This window comes from Schistocerca nitens, chromosome 1, assembly GCF_023898315.1.
Source record: "Schistocerca nitens isolate TAMUIC-IGC-003100 chromosome 1, iqSchNite1.1, whole genome shotgun sequence".
NCBI classification, from domain to species: Eukaryota; Metazoa; Arthropoda; class Insecta; order Orthoptera; family Acrididae; genus Schistocerca; species Schistocerca nitens.
In genome coordinates, this window is record NC_064614.1 from 244,132,740 (window position 1) to 244,157,958 (window position 25,219).

Consider the following 25,219-nt stretch of genomic DNA (forward strand, 5'->3'; position numbering starts at 1 on the left):
GTATCCCGTGCCACCCAACGTGCTCTAGAAGGTGTAAGTCAACTACCCTGGCCAGCAAGATCTCCGGATCTGTCCCCCATTGAGCATGTTTGGGACTGGATGAAGCGTCGTCTCACGCGGTCTGCACGTCCAGCACGAACGCTGGTCCAACTGAGGCGCCAGGTGGAAATGGCATGGCAAGCCGTTCCACAGGACTACATCCAGCATCTCTACGATCGTCTCCATGGGAGAATAGCAGCCTGCATTGCTGCGAAAGGTGGATATACACTGCACTAGTGCCGACATTGTGTATGCTCTGTTGCCTGTGTCTATGTGCCTGTGGTTCTGTCAGTGTGATCATGTGATGTATCTGACCCCAGGAATGTGTCAATAAAGTTTCCCCTTCCTGGGACAATGTATTCACGGTGTTCTTATTTCAATTTCCAGGAGTGTATATGTAATTTTTTACCTGACTGTAATTAGTAAATGTGTAACAATGAAACTCCTGTAAAACATAAAGTTACATGTTATTCAGTATAAACCAAAAATAACGTTTGTAGATTGTTGTACAATTTCAAATAAGAGAATCTTTCTTCCGGAAATGGTGCAATAGGATGTTCTTTGTCCACTGTATTCGGCGTCTCCTGTCTCCAACAATGCCGTGCAAAATATCTACAACACACTCATTCTCAATTAATGGAGCTTTCCATGAGCCAATCTCTTTTCTTTTTCAGTGTTTACAATTCAGTACTTTGTTTTCAATGTGACGCTGCGTGGAACGTCAGACTGCCCCTGGCACTCCCCAACTAGGGGAAGACGAGAGGGAGGGGTGGGGGGTGTTAACGGAAACAATGCGTAAATAATTTACAAAGACCATAAGGTAACTTGGTGTACGTTCGAGCGGACTGTGAGCAGTTTGCTGGTACGACCAATAATCAAACTCCACTTTCTCCCCTTCGCCGAAGACATAGTCGATGATCATTCTCTTGAACCATGTAAATCGCACGGATTTTTGCGGGAAGGGGGACGGGGGGGGGGGGGGGGCAGTCCTCCAGACAGAGAACGGTCTGAGGTTCAATAACGGTAGGTGTCACGCAGAGGTAACAAGCTAAGATTTTCTGTCAGTCACCAAACGCCGGACGACCACACGCCGTGAAATGACGCTCATCGGTGCCTAGGAGGCAACAGTCAGCGGAAAAGAGGGGGGGGGGGGATTTCTTTAATACGGTCAGCGTGGAGCCAGTGTGTCGTCGTATATTTTGACTTGCTACCACGTCATGCGCCACTGTGGTGGTCAGAAAGTGGTGGTGTATCGTTTTCCACACTCGTAGCCAATGAATAGTTGTGTACAGCAGAAGGGTGTGTAAAAAATCTTTCGCTTCGCCGAATGAGTTTCAAGGAGATGCGATATCACATAGCTGTGTTCGAGAATGAATGTCGATACATGAAAGAGCTGTTTCGCGACCTGTGGGGGCGTGAGAGACCGGCACGAGAACTCACGAGGGAAGACTGTTGATTGGTCCATCATTTCCACATATTGCTCATATAGAGGGCAGCTGCCTGTGCCCAGACGTTAACAAGTCCCTGCCCACTACAGCTCAGACGAGGCTGAGAGTGCTTGACGTACTTCAAATGCATCTTCTGTGAATAGGTAATAACCAAGTCTGCCTGAAGTCTGCAACCTGTCATTGCCGGCAGGGGAGGACATTTGCCACGTAACTGAGTTTTGACGCCACATAGAGGTTCAGGTATCTCACGCACTGCAGATAGTTCAAGTCCCAGAGCAGTTCCTGGCGCACCATCATGCGTAAGGTCTGTAGTAACCATCGATAGCTCAATGCGGCCGTTCTGCTCACGTACTTTGTAAACGTGACTCCAAAATATCTAATTTCAGTAAATAGCGGGAGGTGAGGACAGCACTCGGCCCAAGAACGCGCCCGATATCCATGTCACCGACTTATTGATGTTCACAAGACTGCCCGCGGCCTGTCCGTAACTCTCAATCCAATTTAGTACACTGCAGATTTCATCGGTGGAACAAACCAGCAGGAGCATGTTGTCGGTGTACGCCCTATAGACAAAGGTGATGTCCTGCAGTGTGATGCCAGATAGATTTTGGTTGAGACCCCCAAGGAGCGGCTCGAGTGCTATTGCATAAAGGTATGTAGACAAGGGGCAACCTTATCGCAGAGACCTCTCAATGGGTGTTGGACGCACGGTCCATCTGTCGAACTATGTCTGAGAACTGGCTGCTGTCAAAAGGCGCTGCAGGGTGTCAGTGAGGCTTGGAGGAAATCCCGTCCTTGACTTGGAGGAGGAACTTGTGGTACACTCTATCGAAGACCCAATCAAAATCTAAGGAGACGATCGAGCGATCACTATTAAGTCCCTGTAGTCACCCGTGGCCACTTGTATGTTGCCATATCCCCCCTGCAGTGTCTGTTGCCTGACAAAAGCCTGGCGAAGTTCTTATATTCAGCATTCGAAACTATAAAGTGGCTGATAGTCATTGACCGTTTGCCCTCCCTCTGGCTTGTGTACCAGCATGAGAAGTCCTTCAGCAAAAGTAGGTGATACAGTGCAGTCCAAAGACACGAGTTCGTAGAATATGGTAACCCATTGGGGCACGTAAAGGCACGGAAATTCTGGTAAAACTCAACTGGTAGTCCTTTAGACCCTGGAGACTTACTGACCCTATCCTTGTCCAATGCGTCACCCACCTTTTCAGGTAAGACTTCCTTCATTAACGCCGTCACTGTTGCTCTGTCAATAGTGCACGTCACAGTTGTTCCGTCATTTACGGTTCTTTTCTGGTAAAGAATAAGAGAATGAACCTCCATGGAGTTCACTATGGTTGCTTGGGTAGTTCTGGAGCAACCGTCTCGGGCTGTAAGGCGTTCGATTAACCGTGTCGGCGCATGTCCACCACAATGCGGTGCATAGTAGGTACCTCTGCGCTCATTCAGTCGTGTCAGTGCATACAGGCTACGGCAGGTTCTAACAGGTGCATAGTCAATGATAGAATGTGAGCCTTGTTAAGTGTTGTTTACGCTGTCTATCCATCGATGGCAATAGAGCATCGGGGTCACTGAATGTCGCATAGTGAAAATCTAGGGTCTGTCAGTGAGATGCAACCCTGCCCTTGTCAAACTGTGTAAATGGTTTTTTTTTATGAACATTCCGCCATTTGTCTGTATTGTTGTTTATTTAATTACGACTCAGGTATAGGCCTTTTAAGCCATTTTCAAGTGATTGAGTTTATGTTATTAACATAAATTGCAGGACACAAGGTTCAACATTGGCTTACAGTCAAATGGTGGTGTGTTCATTTAAAAAATATTGTATGATTGTTGCTCAGCAACATCAAAAACTGTTTACTGTTTGGGTGTCTTGCGACTGACGGTTTGGCACAGAAACCACCTCGGCAAAATGGAGGGGTATCGGGAGTGACGTTGATCACAGTCTACCCTTGTTGCAGCGGCAGTCCGGTTCCTGGAGGTCAATTATGCTCACCTTGCAGAAGTCGTTTCTACACCAGACGTGCGGCTGGTGGAGATGCATCGTGCAGATATAGGTGATCGGAGAAGGCCAGATGCCATCGTTCGGCGGCCACAGCTCTTTGTGTAATACCTGTGACCCATATATGCGATCCAGTAGGCTCGCCAAAAGACTGTTAAGAAACGTGTGTCAAGAGATTTCGCCATGTACTTTTTCCAAGTGTCACGCAAGTGCATGAATCGTTACACCCATTCCATGCAAGGAGTGTAGTGCGGAATTTGGTCCTTCGGATGAAGGAGACAATTAAAATCGTCGGCGAAGATGCTGATTTCATACTGTCCTAGAAAAATGGAGCTCTGTCCACAGAGTAGAACCTGGTCCAGTACGATGTTTGGTGGTGTTCCAGAGCATAAATATTTGGTGTCGAGTGCCACGACTGCCAATTCTCGAGCAGAAGGCAGATACATCATTTTGGAGGCTTCGATCCCGTTTCGCACTAAAATCACCACGCCAATGTGTGCAGGACCACCAGGCGTCATATACGTTGCATAACCGGGGGATCATTTATTGAGGAGTTGGATCTTGGCAGGGTACCTAACGATGTTGATATTCATCGCAGTCAAGCAGTAAGCTTGGTGGCGCGGTGATTGGGCAGCGTTATCCATGGTGATGGTGGAGAGAAGCGGTCATCACGAGTGACATAACACCCCCGCTGACGGCTGCTCTCCCAATTATGTTCAGACCTCAGCGAATCCTGGGTCAGGGGCCTGCCCAGTCTCAGCGTCCTCGGCCCATGGCTTGGGTGTGGAAATCTGTTCATGTTCTATAGGAAAGTAATGGCTGAAAGAAAGGAACCATGTGACTTTGCAGCCTACCCCGAAGCCTTCTTGCTCATCGTTCTTCGCCACAGAAGACAGCCCAACGGGCGCCGCAAGTCTTATCGTCCGTTCTGCGGAGGTATAGTAGCTATCAACGACGTCACCCTCGTGGTTGGCGTTTAGTAGGAACAGTTCTTCTTCCTCCGGAACTTTCCTGTGGCGTCGCTTTCGGTGTTTTGATTGACGCAGGTTTCGTGTACGGCTTTCCGTGTCAGACGATGGCACTGACTCATGACTCGCTGGCACAAAGACTTTTGTGGGCATGATAAGTGAATTGCTTGTCATCCTGCTGTCGACAGTGCCTGCAGTATTCGGTGATAACTATGGTGTCATTTAGAGTTCTGCCACTGGCTAGTCTGCTAGGCTGATTGATCGGTCCACGGTGAGTTGCCCCGGTAGATCAACGATGGTCTGTTGTGTCTGGTCAGGCGAAGACGTTGCGAGCGCCGCCGCATAGGTCACTGGGAGGATCGACGGCGTCAGTGGAGGTACCACATTCTGCGTAGGTAGGTGTGTGATTCCATGCTGGAGCCGCTCGAAACATAGATAACCTTCCTTACCACATCCAGGACATGTTTTCTGATAGTCATCATAAATAATTACGGTTTGGCAGCCTCTTATCTGGAAGTATGATGGTACATGCCGTAGCAGTACTTGGCGTACTCCATTGAGGACTGGGTATATCTTAAATTGGATCCACTTTTCTGCCACATGTTCTTGCATCATGCTGTAGGGGCGGAGCGCTGCCAAGACGTGTGCCGCTGGGAGTTCGAAGGGCAGTTCGAAAACGCGCATAGTCTGTAGTCCCAGTCCAGCATGGTCAACCTCGATGTTGACAAGATTGCCGTCGGCCTGGTAGAAATGAAGTCCTTATTTCATCTCTAGAAGAACTTTGTCGCATGTAGCATCGTTAATAAGCTTCATATAGGACATATTACATACGACTGAAAAGTGAATGCCGACGATGTCGGCAACTGCGATTTTGAACTCCTTTTAAAAGTGCTTTTGCTCTAGTGAAGGCGTACGTGAAATTCAGTGTTGATTTCTAGTATTGATTCGAAATGTTCTGGTAGCACTTCGGGGTCGAATTGTCGTCGACAGGAGGAAGCAAACATGGTGAGCGATTTCGCGTTGCAGGCTGAAACATACATCACGTGCCGCAAGGAGTGGCCGCGCGGGCTGAGGCGCCATTTCACGGATTGCGAGGCCCTTCCCGCCGGAGATTCGGTCCTTCCTCGGGCATGGGCGTGTGTTGCATTTAGCATTAATTACTTTATGTAAGTTTAAGTAGTGTGTAAGTCTATTGACCGATGACCTCAGCAGTACGGTCCCTTAGGAATTCACACACACACACACACATATCACGTCCGCTCTGCACAGCTGCTAATGCAGGACTGACAACTAAATCCAAATTCCAGCTCGCCTGCTGCGTTCTCGAGGCACTGCTGCTCTCTCGCGTTTTGATGACTCTTCGCTAGATGTCAGTGTTGTTATTCTCACAACTTCAATTTCACTTCTCCATAATTCAGAAACATTTTACGAAATATTTGTAATTATATAAAAAACCTCCCTCTTGAATCAGTGTATTTACGAAATCTAAACAAGATCAAAACCTCTACAGCAATTCCTGAGATTAGCTTGCATACACAGACGTGCGGCAGTACGTGGATTCAATTTATATCTGTAGAGACTACAAGGTTTTGGTTTCTTTTCGATCGAACACATGACAGTCAAATATGCTACGCATTCACTTCACTTCAGCAGTTTTCCAACTGATTTACTCTTTTCCATGCAATAATTTCCCTCAAACTTACAATATGCTACATTTATCATCTTGTATATCGGCACTTTCTACCATAAACAGCAGAGCAAAATTTCAAAATCTGTTGAATACACTGGGTAATCAGTAACCCACAAAAATCACTGACCATATTCAGTGAACCGTAATATATCTGTACCTTATGTTTTACAGATGCTATAATGAAATTCTGTTAGTACACATTCAGATCAGTGCGATGTGAGTAACTGTCATTTCTAATGAAAAAAACGTACCACTGATTTTTATGTTCTTTTTACTCAGAAATGCTTTTTTTTTTGTAGTTTATTGAATGGCTCATGAGCGCTAGAAATAACAAAGCAACTATTTTCTCCAGCGCTAACATACAGTGCTAACTAAAATCAGAATTTATATAACACTGCCATTTACTTACAGCAAAATTCTTTTCCCAAAACGAACATTAAACCGTATTTCCTATAACTAGTTTGTAAAGTTTTATTTATTTTTGACCTGTTGTTGTTGTTGTGGTCTTCAGTCCTGAGACTGGTTTGATGCAGCTCTCCATGCTACTCTATCCTGTGCAAGCTTCTTCATCTCCCAATACGTACTGCAGCCTACATCCTTCTGAATCTGTTTAGTGTATTCATCTCTTGGTCTCCCTCTACGATTTTTACCCTCCACGCTGCCCTCCAATACTAAGTTGGTGATCCCTTGATGCCTCAGAACATGTCCTACCAACCGATCCCTTCTTCTTGTCAAGTTGTGCCACAAACTCCTCTTCTCTCCAATCCTATTCAATACTTCCTCATTAGTTACGTGATCTACACATCTAATCTTCAGCATTCTTCTGTAGCACCACATTTCAAAGGCTTCTATTCTCTTCTTGTCCAAACTAGTTATTGTCCATGTTTCACTTCCATACATAGCTACGCTCCATACAAATACTTTCAGAAACGACTTCCTGACACTTATATCAATACTCGATGTTAACAAATTTCTCTTCTTCAGAAACGCTTTTTTTGCCATTGCCAGTCTACATTTTATATCCTCTCTACTTCGACCATCATCAGTTACTTTGCTCCCCAAATAGCAAAACTCATTTACTACTTTAAGTGTCTCATTTCCTAATCTAATTCCCTCAGCATCGCTCGACTTAATTCGACTACATTCCACTATCCTCGTTTTGCTTTTGTTGATGTTCATCTTATATCCTCCCTTCAAGACACTGTCCATTCCGTTCAACTGCTCTTCCATGTCCTTTGCTGTCTCTGACAGAATTACAATGTCATCGGCGAACCGCAAAGTTTTTATTTCTTCTCCATGGATTTTAATACCTACTTCGAATTTTTCTTTTGTTTCCTTTACTGCTTGCTCAATATACAGATTGAATAACATCGGGGACAGGCTACAACCCTGTCTCACTCCCTTCCCAACCACTGCTTCCCTTTCATGTCCCTCGACTCTTATAACTGTCATCTGGTTTCTGTACAAATTGTAAATAGCCTTTCGCTCCCTGTATTTTACCCCTGCCACCTTCAGAATTTGAAAGAGATTATTCCAGTCAACATTGTCAAAAGCTTTCTCCAAGTCTACGAATGGTAGAAACGTAGGTTTGCCTTTTCTTAATTTAGCTTCTAAGATAAGTCGTAGGGTCAGTATTGCCTCACGTGTTCCCATATTTCTACGGAATCCAAACTGATCTTCCCCGAGGTCGGCTTCTACTAGTTTTTCCATTCGTCTGCACAGAATTCGCGTTAGTATTTTGCAGCCGTGACTTATTAAACTGACAGTTCGGTAATTTTCACATCTGTCAACGCCTGCTTTCTTTGGGATTGGAATTATTATATTCTTCTTGAAGTCTGAGGGTATTTCGCCTGTCTCATACATTTTGCTCACCAGATGGTAGAGTTTTGTCAGGACTGGCTCTCCCAAGGCTGGACTGATGACCATAGATGTTAAGTCCCATAGTGCTCAGAGCCATTTGAATCATTTTTTCCTCCCAAGGCTGTCAGTAGTTCTAATGGAATGTTGTCTACTCCCGGGCCCTTGTTTCGTCTTAGGTCTTTCAGGGCTCTATCAAATTCTTCACGCAGTATCATATCTCCCATTTCATCTTCATCTACATCCGCTTCCATTTCCATAATATTGTTCTCAAGAACATCGCCTTTGTATAGTCCCCTTATATACTCCTTCCACCTTTCTGCTTTCCCTTCTTTACTTAGAACTGGGTTTCCATCTGAGCCCTTGATATTCATACAAGTGGTTCTCTTCTCTCCAAAGGTCTCTTTAATTTTCCTGTAGGCAGTATCTATCTTACCCCTATTGAGGTAAGCCTCTACATCCTTACATTTGCACTCTAGCCATGCCTGCTTAGCCATTTTGCACTTCCTGTCAATCTCATTTTTGAGACGTTTGTATTCCTTTTTGCCTGCTTCATTTACTGCATTTTTATATTTTCTCCTTTCATCAATTACATTCAGAATTTCTTTTGTTACCCAAGGATTTCTACTAGCCCTCGTCTTTTTACTCACTTGACCCTCTGCTGCCTTCAGCACTTCATCCCTCAAAGCTACCCATTCTTCTTCTACTGTATTTCTTTCCCCCATTCTTGTCAATCGTTCCTTTATGCTCTTCCTGAAACTCTCTACAACCTCTGGTTCTTTCAGTTTATCCAGGTCCCATCTCCTCAAATTCCCACCTTTTTGCAGTTTCTTCAGTTTTAATCTACAGTTCATAACCAATAGATTGTGGTCAGAGTCCACATCTGCCCCTGGAAATGTCTTACAATTTAAAACCTGGTTCCTAAATCTCTGTCGTACCATTATATAATCTATCTGATATCTCCTAGTATCCCCAGGGTTCTTCCATGTGCACAACCTTCTTTCATGATTCTTGAACCAAGTGTTAGCTATGATTAAGTTATGCTCTGCGCAAAATTCTACCAGGCGGCTTCCTCTTTCATTTCTTAGCCCCAATCCATATTCACCTACTATGTTTCCTTCTCTTCCTTTTCCTACTCTCGAATTCCAATCACTCATGACTATTAAATTTTCGTCTCTCTTCACTACCTGAATTATTTCTTTTATCTCATCATACATTTCATCAATTTCTTCGTCATCTGCAGAGCTAGTTGGCATATAAATTTGTACTACTGTAGTAGGTGTGGGCTTCGTATCTATCTTGGCCACAATAATGCGTTCACTATGCTGTTTGTAGTAGCTTACCCGCATTCCTATTTTCCTATTCATTATTAAACCTACTCCTGCATTACCCCTATTTGATTTTGTATTTATAACCCTGTAGTCACCTGACCAGAAGTCTTGTTCCTCCTGCCACCGAACTTCGCTAATTCCCGCTATATCTAACTTTAACCTATCCATTTCCCTTTTTAAATTTTCTAATCTACCTGCCCGATTAAGGATCTGACGTTCCACGCTCCGATCCGTAGAACGCCGGTTTTCTTTCTCCTGATAACGACGTCCTCCTGAGTAGTCCCCACCCGGAGGTCCGAATGGGGGACTATTTTACCTCCGGAATACTTTACCCAAGAGGACGCCATCATCATTTATCCATACAGTAAAGCTGCATGCCCTCGGGAAAAATTACGGCCGTAGTTTCCCCTTGCTTTCAGCCGTTCGCAGTACCAGCACAGAAGGCAGTTTTTGTTAATGTTACAAGGCCTGATTAGTCAATCATCCAGACTGTTGCCCCTGCAACTACTGAAAAGGCTGCTGCCCCTCTCCAGGAACCATACGTTTGTCTGGACTCTCAACAGATAACCCCCCCCCCCTCCCCGTTGTGGTTGCACCTACGGTACGGCTATCTGAGTCGCTGAGGCACGCAAGCCTCCCCACCAACGGCAAGGTCTATGGTTCATCTGTTGTAGTAAACTAGAAATACACTCGTGTACGAAACTTCGGAGCAAAAGTAACTTTGGAAAGATATGTCAAGGCTCGATAAAACTCGAACTGTATAAAGAAACAACTGCTAGTATAGTACAGAAGGTAACTGAAAGAAATGCACAATGATACGAACAGAAGGGTAAATTTTATTCAAATACACTAATCAAATTGAAATCACCCCGATTTATCATGGTCCCTGGACAATACAAAGGGCTACATAGTTCTTAATAGGGTGACCACCATGGACGGAAATGCATGCTCGACAACGCGGTCCCATGCTGGCCAGGAGGTTGGTAAGGAGTTCTTGTGGCAGGGCGTTCCATTTATCCGTCAACGCGACTGACAATTATTGGATGGTTGTTGGTGCATGTGAACGCTGCCGTACGTCCCCCCGAAGCACTTCACTCGTACTACATGGGATACAAGTCGGAGGAACGGGCAGACCAACGTATTCCTCAAATATCATCTCGTACCAGGAGCTCTTCTGTACAGTGTGGGTGGAGGAGCTCTTGGAAGGAGGTGGACTGGCCTGTCGATACCCTGTCTTAAATCCCACCAAGCACTTGTGGGATGCGTTACGGAACGTTCTGCAGCACATTCACATGCACCACCGATCATCCCGCAGTTGTCAAGTACGCTGGTGGAGGAAAAGAACCCCCTACCAGATGAACTCCTTAACATCCTTGTGGCCAGCATAGGGGTACGTTGCGGAGCGTGTGATCGCGCAACCTGTTATGAACTTTGTTCATAATGAACCATGTCACACCTTTTGTATTGTCCAGGGGACCATCATAAATCGCGGTGATTTCAGCGTAATTATGATCTTTGACTAAAACTGTTATTTCTGTTTGTCTCATCGTGTATTTCTCGCAGTTAGGAACCAAGTCTCATCGAGCTATGTTATTTGACCCCTGACAAATCATGAAAAATTACTTTCATCCTTAAGTTTTGCACACCAATGTTCTTTCGTCATTTGTCTTCGGCAGCGAAGGATGTCGTCAGACAGGAATCCGGCCTATAAGCTCAATAAACTTTACCAGCCTCTTACGGGGCACGCCACTAGAGTATTGCTTGAGAAAAACAAGTGGAGGGAGGCGGTGTGGTGGGGGGGGGGGGCTGGGAGGGAGGGACGGGAGCGCCAGAGGGATTGAGTGCTGATCGACTGGCACGTAGGTCAGCTCTTGGCAGATCTTTAAGTGGTGCAAATATAACTGAGGGTCTGTGCATTAACTGGCACTGGACGGGTACACGTGTGACTTGCTCCGTGGCCTGTGTGTTTCCACACAGTATTCTTACTGAACTTCTTGGACTGCTGTTTGGTTAGACAATTACTGTGCTTATGGATTTGTTTCGACTGGTTGTCTTTGTATGTGTCCATCACACCTCTATCATATTTTGTGGACAAATAACGGAGTGTCGAGTGTGACACCATTCCTCAGGTTTTTTTGTTCAATATGGATGCGACATTTGCATCTGTTGTAGCATGGCCTACCTGACACCACACTTTAATAAAACGACAGGATTATCTTGTGATCTGTTTATCTGTTGATAGCGGATGCTCTCTTCTGTGTATTATTGCATAAACTATGAGTGGTGGAGATGGAGAAATAGACTGTCGTTAGCCTGAAAGGAACATGTAAGGTGGACGGTGTACCAGACTAACTTCGAGATTTCGGTTGTGCCTCAACTCTGGCGTCCAATACGTTACATGTACATCTACATCCACATCCATACTCCGCAAGCCACCTGATGGTGTGTGGCGGAGGGTACTCTGAGTACCTCTATCGGTTCTCCCTTCCGTTCCAGTCTCGTAAGTTCGTGGAAAGAAAGATTTTCGGTATGCCTCTGGGTAGGCTCTAATCTCTCTGATTTTATCCTCCTGGTCTCTTCGCGAAATATACGTAGAAGGGAGCAATATGCTGCTTGACTCCTCGGTGAAGGTATGTTCTCGAAACTTCAATAAAAGCCCGTACCGAGCTACTGAGCGTCTCTCCTGCAGAGTCTTCCACTGGAGTTTATCTATCATCTCCGTAACGCTTTCGCGATTACTAAATGATCCTGTAACGAAGCGCGCTGCTCTGCGTTGGATCTTCTCTATCTCTTCTATCAACCCTATCTGGTACCGATCCCACACTGGTGAGCAATATTCAAGCAGTGGGTGAACAAGTGTACTGTAACCTATTTCCTTTGTTTTTTCCTTAGGATTTTTCCAATGAACCTCAGTCTGGCATCTGCTTTACCGACGATCAACTTAATATGATCATTCCATTTTAAATCACTCCTAATGCCTACTCCCAGATAATTTATGGAATTAACTGCTTCCAGTTGCTGACCTGCTATATTGTAGCTAAATGATAAAGGATGTTTCTTTCTACGTATTCGCAGCACATTACACTTGTCTACATTGAGATTCAGTTGCCATTCCCTGCACCATGCGCCAATTCGTTGCAGATCCTCCTGCATTTCAGTACAATTTTTCATTGTTACAACCTCTCGATATACCACAGCATCATCCGCAAAAAGCCTCAGTGAACTTCCGATGTTATCCACAAGGTCATTTATGTGTATTGTGAATAGCAACGGTCCTACGACACTCCCCTGCGGCACACCTGAAATCACTCTTACTTCGGAAGACTTCTCTTCATTGAGAATGACATGCTGCGTTCTGTTATCTAGTAACTCTTGAATCCAATCACACAATTGGTCTGATAGTCCATATTCTCTTACCTTGTTCATTAAACGACTGTGGGGAACTGTATCGAACGCCTTGCGGAAGTCAAGAAACACGCTGTAAGATACGCCAAGTAAGAAAATGGATGGAATTCACGCTAATAATACCGTTCATCCTTTATTATAATGGTCCTCACATGACTTATTCCAAGTGACTAGACGATATTGACGTCAACATTTCCACTTTTCATAAACAAGAGTTGCAAGCAAGGAATTATGCACACCTGAGGTGAACATAAAACTTTCGCGAGTGAAGATGAAATAAATTATGGTATCATATAAATCACTGCGCGAAACAAACTTATGAAAGATATCTGCCCTACATAAGGCGTGGTGGAAACAGAGGACGAAAACTATTTTATATCTCCGGATAGTACTATGATAACAACTTTGTAAAATATTTTTGATCGGCGGTGTTCCACGGCTGTAACGTTGCAAAAACCATCTCAGAAAGCTTCTCGATGGCTGATAAATGGAACTTTTCATTTCGCAACAACTAGTTCCGATCTACAAGATCAGGCCACATAACATCACCTCTGTATCTATGTATACATCGTGATTGAGGTAATGAACATACTGTCTCGAATTTGAAGTCAAATCTACTTCTAAATTACTGTTTTTAAGACGTCATATATGAACAAAATTACGGATTTAACATATCTCACAGGTGTCAGTAAACATCTCAGTTTCAAAAGCCTAAACATCTTAATTTGAAACGCAAAATCGATTCTAACTCTTTTTTGTTGTCAAATGGAAGAGCACGTCGTACATTCTACCTGCGTCTTACGTTCAGACGGAATTATCAGTGCCGCAGTGTTCACCAGTACATGTTCTTATATCAGTGCGAAAGTGATACTTTCTTGGCTTGATCATGGTCTTCTAGACAGAACCTTGTAGCACTGCAATGAGTTCAGCTTAACAACTGTCAGTCTATGATAAAAATGTCTTTTTTTTTCTTCATTCGAAACGCTATTCCGTTTGCATCCGTGTTTCTCCAATCATAGGTTTGTTTCTTGATTCCATCTACTTTATGTAACTGACAGAATTCTTGGGGATTTTCTTCAATGATGTTATAAAGTATATAGATATGAAACGTGTGTCCTTCGTATTTACTCAGAGCTATTTCACTGCAGATACTGTATATTCCTACCAGTTCTTGCTTCAGCCTCAATAAAGTCGCTCCTAGTAGTGTTCTAAAATCTTGCACTGCTTATAACGCACTAGCGTGTATTTCACTCTTCCCTAACAACCGAAACTTTAGCCCAGTCGCGGGAAAAGCCACAAATAACACTAATGTGCCGTGAAACACGCTAATGTTACCCTCTGAGAGGATTTCGAATTTTGACAGCGCGTGTGTCTAATGGACAAAGGTATCGGACTATAATTTTGAATATGGTGAAATTAACAGAAAACTAAATGGACTTTAACCTTGGGAGATAATGTAAGTGGTAAAATCATAAGTGAATGAAAAAAATGAACGGCCGCTAGCCCAATTAGGCACATTAATTTGGAAATATATGTTTAAGAAAATTGAAAATTGGTTATTGAAGTTACTTTCGCTGAAATTTCCCTTTGAATAGCAAATAGGATACAAACTGACAGCCGGTTGGGGTGGCCGAGCGGTTCTAGGTGTTACAGTCTGGAACCGCGCGACTGCTACGGTCGTAGGTTCGAATCCTGCCTCGGGCATGGATGTGTGTGATATCCTTAGGTTAGTTAGGTTTAAGTAGTTATAAGTTCTAGGGGACTGATGACCTCAGAAGTTAAGTCTCATAGTGCTCAGAGCCATTTGAACAAACTGAAACAGTGCACTCTGAACTGTGTGTAGCAGCAGTTACCAATAACACACACACCAGTAAATTATATGGAGTTGATTTTTCACCAAGGCCATACTATAGACAGCTACACTCAAAATCATTACTCGATCAAACACTGAAATGTTACTGCATTAAGTGCAGAACTAAATTTGGACAAGAGGGGCTTTTATCTTAACTGATATGAAAAAAAAGATTAATAATATCGTAAATACACCATTTAAACTCCTCTACATATTGAGTTTTCTTTGGCAACAGTAATAGTTCAATTTTCTTTCGAATAGGTGGAGAATATGATGGGAACCCATAAACTAGTATGGTTTCACTAGTCAACGCTCTCTGATTATTACAGTAGAATAAACTAATTAAAACGCCTAATCATTCACTTCACTTGGAGTAGTTCATAATTTACTTTGCAAGACCATAAAATAGAACACTGGGCTTAATTAACTTCAAAAAAGGAACCATTCGTGATAGAAATCAAAACCACACTATTTTTAAAATGAGCTTAACTTATTTGCCTTTTTATCACCTGTGAAGCAGATATTCTAGACAGTAATAATTACACATTCTTGCACTGTAATCCTACAAAAGTATATTTTGTAATAAACTAAGGATACTATAGCAAAAGCCTATCCAAATTCACTTTTGTGGTTCTAACTTTAACTTTTACTATTCCTTTGTATTAGATAAAAAATCTCTTTTAAGTACTTGAATACAGAATTGTTCATTTAAATCAGGATACTCGGTTTTAGTAGCACTTAGGAGAGGACCCTGCATAGGTTCGTGCTCAGGATAGAAAATATGGTTCTGGACACTGATTTATAATGTTGTGATTATTATTAAAACCACGCACAAATTAGCTGCTCTATGCCCATATACATTACTGAATGTATGAAGTTAATGAAGTAGTGGCTAAGATTGGGGGGCAAGCGACATGGTGGCTAACTGTACTCACTGCTCTTGATGTTCGAATGCTCTACAAAATCTCTTCTTGGCGGTGGATTTTCACCATATTAGAGCCATTCCTTTATGTCGAGAATACCAAATAATAGCCAGCTCCACATCCGAGGCAAATGCTTTGTAAAGCAGCTTCCAATTGCCTCTCTTAGCACCGTCGAAGTGTACCGTGCTACGGCTAGCCACACATTGCGTACCGCTCACACCAAGGAGTCACCCAGTTCGACCGCCAAAACCATCTTTTACATCGCGCCATTCCACTTCCGTTGCGGGGGGACTTCCCTACAGCTTTTACATGTTTTAAATACAAGTGCCCTAAGCATGAACCAACTTTCAATAAACATTTTCTTTTTATGAACGTACACATATTATAATAATTTATTATTTAACACATACTTCTGCTTTTTTCGTAAATATATTACAAAACTTTAATTTTCTTGTTACATATCACGGAGTTTAAATAAATCAGAATACACACTCCATAACTGCAGGTACACAGTTACATAATATAAGCCTACTTTCTAATCGATATAAGTGTTACATACTGCTGCAGGTGAACATCTGCAGCTAATTGAACCTCTGAGTAGAAATGCCATTTGTGCATTGCATAGTATCTGATTTTTCGTTTCATGTGGCTGCCACAAACCCACGTGTACTTAAGTCAACATAAACTACATTGTAACCAAGACACATCATCGCATTGTAACACGTAAGCGCGTTACAACTCTTTAGGGTAAACTAACGGCCCTAATTGACATGAAAAGTATCAGATTCATCGTACCGCAAGTAACAAAGCAAGACGTCATAATGGTAACATATCCATGGAATGAGGCTGTAATCTGCTTCTGTGTATTGCCTGACTCATTAAGAGTAAATGCCGAGTTTTTCCTTCAACAAATCTACTTTCATCTGTCCATTATAATTGGGTCTCAGTTTCTAACCAAGTTAAACGAACATTCACTTACAGAAAAGAAGAAAACAGAGACGGTTTATGATTTTTTCTATGAACTAACACCTTCACTTTATTGATCTGATTAACGTTTCAATCTGGAAACATCGATGTTCTTAGCAGGCCATATGGGTAAATCTTCAGTTGCAAAGTTCCATGGATAAAAATTCACGACATGATTTAGAAATAAGTTCCTATTATCAACTGAGACAAGACATATAAATAGATGAATATATAAACTAGGAAGGGCTGCTCCCTTGCTCACTGGTTCATAGCCGACTGTGAAACTGCCTACCTGAATATCGTTGACATAGTGGGCTGGCTGTTATACTCGCCGTGTGCCGTGAATAGTGTACGATGTGAGGCAACTAGAAGCAAAGTCAGCAATCTCCAGTTTTTTCAAAAGTTACGTTATGGTAGAAGTGGATTCACCTTGGTGTTTTCTAGGAAAAGAAGCAAAAACTACTATAAATGGGTTTATTTCCCTCCTGAAAACTGGGGTTAGAAGCAAAGGCTGCAATCTCCATGATCATCTGTTACAGTCTGAGTAACAAAGCCTGCAACACCCTCATTGGCCAGTCAGAGACCGCATGCTGTCCATGTAAAATCCAGCCGTTGTATTTCGTTTGTTAAACTACAGCAAGGCATTAAATTGTCATGCCCTGTGTTAATGGTACTTCCATCGAGATTTTTACAATAGTACCTATTATTATACCGTGAGATACACTGTGAAATGAACAGCACGGAGAAAAATCTGAAGTAGAAAAGATACTGAAGGCTCTGAGTGCTTGGTATTTCCACTTTTCTCCCTGTAAAAGATAGTTACTGAAGAGATCAACCAACAACAAGTGCAATACATTACTAAGACGTGAGAAATTCTACATGCTTAACATAGACACCTATAAATATAAAAAAAAGTCACGCATGTTGCTCAAATGCTTCCAGTAGCGCATTCAACCACTGCAACAACATCTTGTCAATCTTGAGAATCTGGCCGATATCACGCTTCCTCCAAATTTATTTTGGTGAGAACCGGAGTCCGAGTCAGAAACGGGATTTTTATCAACCTCTAATTTACAGCGTCCTGCCATCCGATATCCCTAACGTGGCAGCCAATAATGACTGTGAATGTGAACCAATGAAAGAGTCTCCAGCATTTTAATCTCTTTATAACTTCACTAATGAGAAATAAAATATATATCTGTGGTAGTATGCTTTATCGTTAATATAATAACGATCTTTGTTATCCATATTTAATTTCAAGCCTCCAAATACACATTTATCTACAAACCTGGCTGAGATGCAAAATCAGTAAAATTCACAAGTCGGAAGCAGAAACAGCACTTTCCGAATTAAAAGCGTTATCTGTTGTGACAGCTACCTCAAGGCAAAAATACTATGTAAAACTGTTTTTGCTAATTTCAGTAAACATAATCGAATTTTCGTCCCATAGACGCCTGTACAGTTTCTTTTCTTCTAATGTAAATTTTCCATAGTGGAGATTACTGACTTTGTTTCTAGGCAAGTCATGTACCTGGTATTTGTCTCACTAAATGTTTCCTGTGTCACTAATATGCTTGTGCGAAATTTGTATATATGTCTCTGTATTAATTTTCAAGGAGGCACAATGTGTACCTAATACGAATCTATTAGTTATTTGCGTCTTAAGCCAGAATTTATTTCGAAACAATTCGAGCGTTACAAACAAATAACAGTTCTCTGCGTCAGTCACTTTTTAATTGTGTCACTACGTTTTACGAAAAATTACACCATCTTCAGAGGGAGAATTACGAAGTTACATCCTTGTTATTAGTGCGAAGCACAGAAGCCTTTTCGCAGTAACAGTAGTATTGAAAAACGTGTAACGTTTGCCAGCGATACTTCTTTTTTTTCGGCAACAGCACTGCTAAAGGCCCAAAAATCAATTACGGAAGATTGTAGTGCATTTATTGGTAAAGTAGAACCAAAGAGATGCTGCTTACTTCTATTTTTTTCATTTCCTCTCAGGGGTACGTGATGTAAGAAAGTAACGGCGTAAGTACACTAAAGGGCACGTATAACAGTATGCAGCTTCTATTTGTTTTTACTTTACCAGTAGGTACACGCTACTCTTACTACTCTTGCATAATTTATGTTTTTAACTGCAGTAGTGCTGTTTCTGAAAAAATAACTATCGTAACCAACAAAAGAAGTGACATAATCAGTTTTTGACTTGGCTTGCTGCTGTCAATAGGCATCTGTGGCCTGCGCTAACACCAACAAAGTAAATAAGTAATTCTCCACCTGAAGATGATGATACAAAGCATCTAAAAGCGAAGTGGTATACCAAATAAAAGACTGATCTAGAAATCTGCTTTGTTTATATATATTTGTCATTAGCCCCTCCAAGGACTGAGCCTTGAAGTGACGGGGAGCTCAGTACTCAATGATACAGACTGCCAATGGGGGACAGTCTATTTCTAGTAGCTGGTCGCTTGGTAAGAGGAGAGAGGAAGCCAATTAGTCGGCAACATGGGAGATGTGGTGAAGAAGATAAAAGGGCTTTTGAGGCGGATGAAGATATTAATCTCAGAGCAAAGAAGACAGATGAGTCAATTTGTCCTGACATTGATAAATCAACGCTAGTAGAGGCGGAAATGATGGACTCTCAGAACGGCGGATCTATCAGAAGAGGCAACCCACCAAGCAGAACGAAAATCCACGTCACGTCTGAATTGAGCAAGCAACTACGTAGTCAGCGTCTGTTTGCATATTGATGGCTGCTATAAAAACCAGTTGCATCTTTTACCAAAGCGGTCAGTTACGAAAGGCGTCTGTTTTCATACTGGGCGGCTGTTATAACCCATCTGGCGATATGATCATAGATGTAACATCCCGCGAAGAAGTTAACACCCATTCTTAATTTACTTTCAACCAAGACTTGATGATAAACACTGAACTGATGAGCACTCCAGAAGGTAAACAATCGTTCATCATTGGTAACAATGGTGTAAATAGGCCATAGGATTTCAGAGAGCCTAGAACTTCATGTAAGGAAGAGTTTGAGCTCCTAGAAACTTCTCGCATATGGCCTGCGAAAAAATTCTGCTAGGCACGTCGAATCTCAACACTTTAAAAGAGACTGGGAGACTTAAATGATTGACGGACGTATTAAACATACGCAACATACCTATATTAGCACTTCAGGAAACCAGTTACGGAGCTGAGAATGCATTTGAAGGAGAGGGCTACAAGATTTATGAAGGGAAACCTGCCACAAAGAATAAACAGTCACTATGCTTGGAATAGCTTTCATGATCAAACGGGATGTAACAGAATCTATAACATGTTTTGCGTCCCCATCGGAGCAAATATCATTTCTCTCTTAAAGATCAGCAAAAAATGGCTATACCATCACAAATACACATGCACCTATCAAAAATGCCAACAGAAAAAATACAGAAACAGTCGAGCAGTTCTGGGTAACACAAGAAAATCAGACATCAAAAATACCAAGGCACCACATAAAATTTCAACGCACAGGTTGGTAGAGAAGAGAAGTACAAGGCAACAATGGGAAACTATCCAGCATACAGACGAAACACTAAGATTTGAGAAAGGCTGATCAACTTCTGCAGACATTTCGACTTAAAACTAATGTCAATTTTTTTCAGCAGATTACCAAGGTGAAACATGATCTGATCCAAACAAGACCGTACAGAATTCATACGGGTCAGAAGAGGACTAGGTAGAGATTCGTATCATTTTTAACAGAAATCGAAGCCTAATTTCAACCTAAAAAACCAAACCCCACAAATTAAAAGAGTCAATAGAATTGACATGAAATTTATATCAGACAACAGGGACGACTTTGTTAAAAGCATCAGGCAAAAAAGATGGTAAATTGGGAAGAAACCAGAGAAGCACTGATAGAAACGGTGAAAGAACTAGAACAATCACGAAGAAGAAGGAAACACAGGTGGTGGAATAAGACATGTGACGAAGCGATAGAGCATACACTAACAGCTTGGAAAAAATGGAACTCCTGCTGAAAGGAAGGAGACTGGACTCATTCGTCGAGATCAGGAAACAGACATCAAAAATTATTTGAACAGAAAAACGGAAGTATGACAAAAACGATTAGGAGAAACAGACACAAATTTCAGACTGAACAATACTACGAACTTCTACAAAGTTTTCAAAAAAGAAATGACAGGGTACAAGCCAGTGAGCCTACACTTCAAAGATTCAACAGGCAAACCAACAACAAAGACAAGTATACTTCAAAAATCTTCTAAACTGCGAGGAAACAACACAACGACTATCAGACAGTTTGAAAAGGAAAAATCCACTTTCAGAACTACCGTCACTGCATCAAATTGAACAATACATTGGCGGGCTGAAACACATAGAACGCCAGATGAAGACGGGATATTACCTGAGATGTTGATACTGGGATGTAAGTAGACAGCTGAACCCAAGCATGAGCTTGTTAAAGGTTGCTGGGAGAAATGACGAATACCAGACGATTACGAGTATAAACAAGCCATAATCCACCCACTATGTAAGAAGAGACACAGGGGAGACACCAGCCATTACCGAGGCATATCTCTGTCACCTACAAAATTATACCCAAAAAACTACTGAATAAGTTGGAAGACTAATCAGAACACACAACTGGCTTGTACCAAGCAGGATTTAGAAAAAACAGACCGTGGCCAGAACAAATTTTTAACATGAAAATAATTTTCAACATCAGAACAATGAGGAACCTTAACATGGTCGTTAACATTCATCGATTCCAAAAAAAATCTACGGTTCTGTCTGTAAACAGTATTCCTAAAGCTGGAAGAAGCAGGTACCAAACAGTTACTCTAAAAAGACACTCAGAGACACAACTCAAAAAGTTAAATTCATAGGAGAAGTTTCTGAACTATCACAACTCACACAGGTCTTCCGCAGGGCGATGGGTTCTCTCCGATTCTCTTCAACCTGGCCGTAGACAAGGTGATGAGAAAGTGGGATAAAGAACTGTAAGAGAAGGAATCCATCTAGGGCAAAAAAGAGGAAGATGTGGAGTGAAACGTTTCATTTTTTCTGACGATATTGCAGTAATTTCTAAGGATAAAACAGATGCAAAGGTAAAGATGCGAATACTTCACGTAAGTGCAGCTAACATCGGATTACTAATAGCGTATGAGAAAACGGAATACACTGAACATAAACACACGACGAAAAATAAACACAAACAGAACACGGAAACATCAAAAGAGTTGATATGTTTAAGTAAGTGGGAGAATGGATACAATCAAGTGGATTAGATAATACCACAAGTAAAGAGAGATCGATGAAAATGTAATTAGTACAGTTTCGCCCAAAACCGATGCAAAAAAGGATAGGTATTATTCAAGGCAAGAATTATACACTATACAACAGTAACTAAACCGGAAGCACTTTATCAGTCTGAATGCCTAACGCTGAATAAAAGATGCAAACAAGAACAACTGAAAAATAAAGAAAGGAAATTAACTAGAAAAATTTTAGGACCACAAAAGAATAAAAAGATAACAACTGTACGGACAGAAAAAATATACAGAAACACAGGAAGAGGAGATTAAAGTTTTACGATCATATTTACAGAATAAATGACATTAGGCTGACGAAGAAAATTTTTAATTTCATTTGCAAATTAAAAAGTACCACGGGATTAGTGGAAGAAACGAGAAAGGATTTGAGAAAACTCAACGTCACAGAAGACACCATACGCGACAGAGAAAATTTCAGGTTACTGATCAGTACTGCAAAATTTCCTGTCCAACATCAAAAACCACAGCTTCAGAGGATATAGTGCAATGAACAGAGATAGGCCATTAGCCAACGCATGAAAAAGTTCTGGGAAGAACGAAAAGATTATACCTTAGGCTCAAAGCGGCCTATAACTGGCCAAATTCTGTAAAAAAAATTGTCAATAGTTTTCATGATGCCGTCCTTAACGGAAAAAATTATCATTAATAATTCTAGAGTTTTACCAACAAACGTTTCTGACTGGCGCGATTACTTTTACTGTCTCTTAAGAAAAGTGGGTTGATATGGTGCTCGCTGTTAAGTTATTGCGGAGCTGTTGATTTGAATTTCCCAGAATACTGGGGGTTTTGTGAGCACAGAACTAATACTGCTGAAGCACAGCTCTCTGGTTAGCACATGCACATTTGTAAAAATTAAATGGCAAGAAAAAATAATCAGATGAGAATTTATGTTGCAATAGCAACGCAACTTCTTGGCTGGTGCCATCAAAGCGACACAACTGGTATAAAGATAGTACTTTTTAAAGCCACGAAATTCTGGAATAAAATTTATAAAACTTCATGGTCTAGTACCGTAGTATTTATTACTAGAGTCTCTCATCATTTTGAAATTAGTAGGCTGATTGCTAGGTGAGGGTATACAGAACATACGGTGTGGTAACATAAAAGATGAATGGTCCAACCGAATAGAAGCAGTATGTCATAACTATTTTAGTTGATATGATTGAAACTCGTCCGGAAACATTACCTGTCAACAATAAGCTAATACGTCAGCGGTGGGCTTCTTTAGTACTGAATCATCACTAAACTATTCTAGTTGATATGACTGAAACTCGTCCGGAAATAGTACCTGACAACAATAAGCTAATAAGTCAGTGGTGGGCTTCTCTAGTACTGAATCATCATTAAACTATTTTAGTTGATATGACAAACTCGTCCAGAAACAGTACCTCACAACAATAAGCTAATACGTCACTGGTGGGCTTCTTTAGTACTGAATCATCACTAAACTATATTAGTTGATATTACTGAAACTCGTCCGGAAACAGTACCTGAGAACAATAAGCTAATGCGTCAGTGGTGGGCTTCTTTTGTACTGTATCATCACTACAGTCCGCAAATGTGTGGTCTGCTAGACGATGTACGACGTCAGGCGTTTGTGTGTATCATCCGCAACCCAAGCCGGCGTGTGTTGGTAACAGCTTTCTCAGCAAATGTCATTTCAAGGTAGATACAGAGGCCGTATTCATGAACACATTTCCCAACGCTGCTAGGAATACTTTTCAAACTGGACGGCTGTCAACTATCCACTATGCGTAATTCACAAGCTGCCTTCGCACCTTAGCATTTGTAGTGTATTCTTTGGTCGACGGAACATTTACGAGATATTGTTGCTTTTCCAAAGCCGCATTAGTATATTCCAGAAGTCGGTACCAACCAGTCGTAGAGTAAGAATGAAACAGTATGTCACGAATAACAAAGAATCGAATACTTTTTCACTCTATGAGACAACACACAGAAAGAACGTAGCAACATTTCGTTTCTGCAAAATTAGTGTTGCACTGGAACTTTATGCTTTTTACATAACACACACATACATTATGTTCCCGTCTAAGTTTATCACAAACAGGAGCATCTTTCTAGAAAAGAATTTAAAAAATTACCACTTTGGAGGCATTTACTTCATTTCGTTGCCAGGGTATTAAATATTTTAAATATTTAAAAAGGAATTAATTGTGTTTAGATGTACTTACGTGACGTATATTCCCATGACATGATGGTGGAAGGCCACATCAACCCCAACACCAAACACGACTGTAAGAGTAAAAAGCACACTGTTAGTGCCACTAAAATACGAAATCTGTCATAGTTTATAACTATGTTCTAATTTATGATTTGACAAAAGACGGAATATTTTCTTTTATCTGTATGGCTATAGATCTGTTCTTAATGTATGTATCGTGCAATACGTTCTTTCGTTGGTATTCTCTGTTACCACTGCTATAACAATTTAGTAATTTTGTCCGCAATGATTGTGTATCAAAAAGGAGTCTTCCATCTGAGCCTTAACCTGGCGAAAAGAAAAGAACGACGTCGAAAGCACTGTAATGCATCACCACCGCATTTATTTTATTTTTTATATTTTTTTGGTAAACAGGAAAGTATTAGACTTTTTCCGTAATCCCTGCTGGACTTGTCCATTAGGTACATCGCCACCCATGAAATGCAGTTCACAACCTTATAAAATTTCAACTACAATTTCAAAAATAATAAAACTCAAAAAAAATGGTTCAAATGGCTCTGAGCACTATGGGACTCAACTGCTGAGGTTATAAGTCCCCTAGAACTTAGAACTACTTAAACCTAACTAACCTAAGGACAACACACACATCCATGCCCGAGGCAGGATTCGAACCTGCGACCGTAGCGGTCGCGCGGTTCCAGACTGTAGCGCCAGAACCGCTCGGCCACCAACGGCCGGCTAATAATAAAACTCAGCAACACATGTGTATACACACACACACACACACACACACACACACACACAGAAACACACACACACAGAAATACGAGCAGTATGCATTATATCAAGTCTAAAACTTTAAAAAAGGAGAAAGCGATAGAAACACAGTCACACTTAAAACACTACTAGAGGGACGCTGTTCTCCTGCTCCAAGCGATCAAAAAGGATGTCACCAACTCGCTGTCTGCAACAGCGTTGTGAAAGGAAGCACTGAACATGGGAAGACATCCTCGGAAACTCTAATCATGGAGCTGCCCGAGGATAATATACCGCCAAGTAATGTCGTAGGTCTTCTCGATGTCAAGAAATATACCCAAGAGATGATGCCGGCGCAGGAGCCCGTGGTATAGTCCATTCCAAGAGAGCTAGGTTATCAAAGGTACACCTATATTGAAAGCGACTAAGAAGGTGCCTGGATATAAGAT

The 25,219-nt window shown here is 41.7% G+C and overlaps 1 protein-coding gene across 1 annotated transcript in view; it reads right to left on the reverse strand.

Annotated features, from left to right (window-relative positions):
- The window catches only part of LOC126246576 (uncharacterized), a 600,905-nt gene that overhangs the window by 238,857 nt on the left and 336,829 nt on the right, over positions 1 to 25,219 (reverse strand). The window contains exon 2 of the mRNA XM_049948405.1: positions 24,025 to 24,085. Coding sequence (XP_049804362.1) covers positions 24,025 to 24,085 — 61 coding nt within the window. The remainder of the gene's footprint in view (positions 1 to 24,024; positions 24,086 to 25,219) is intronic.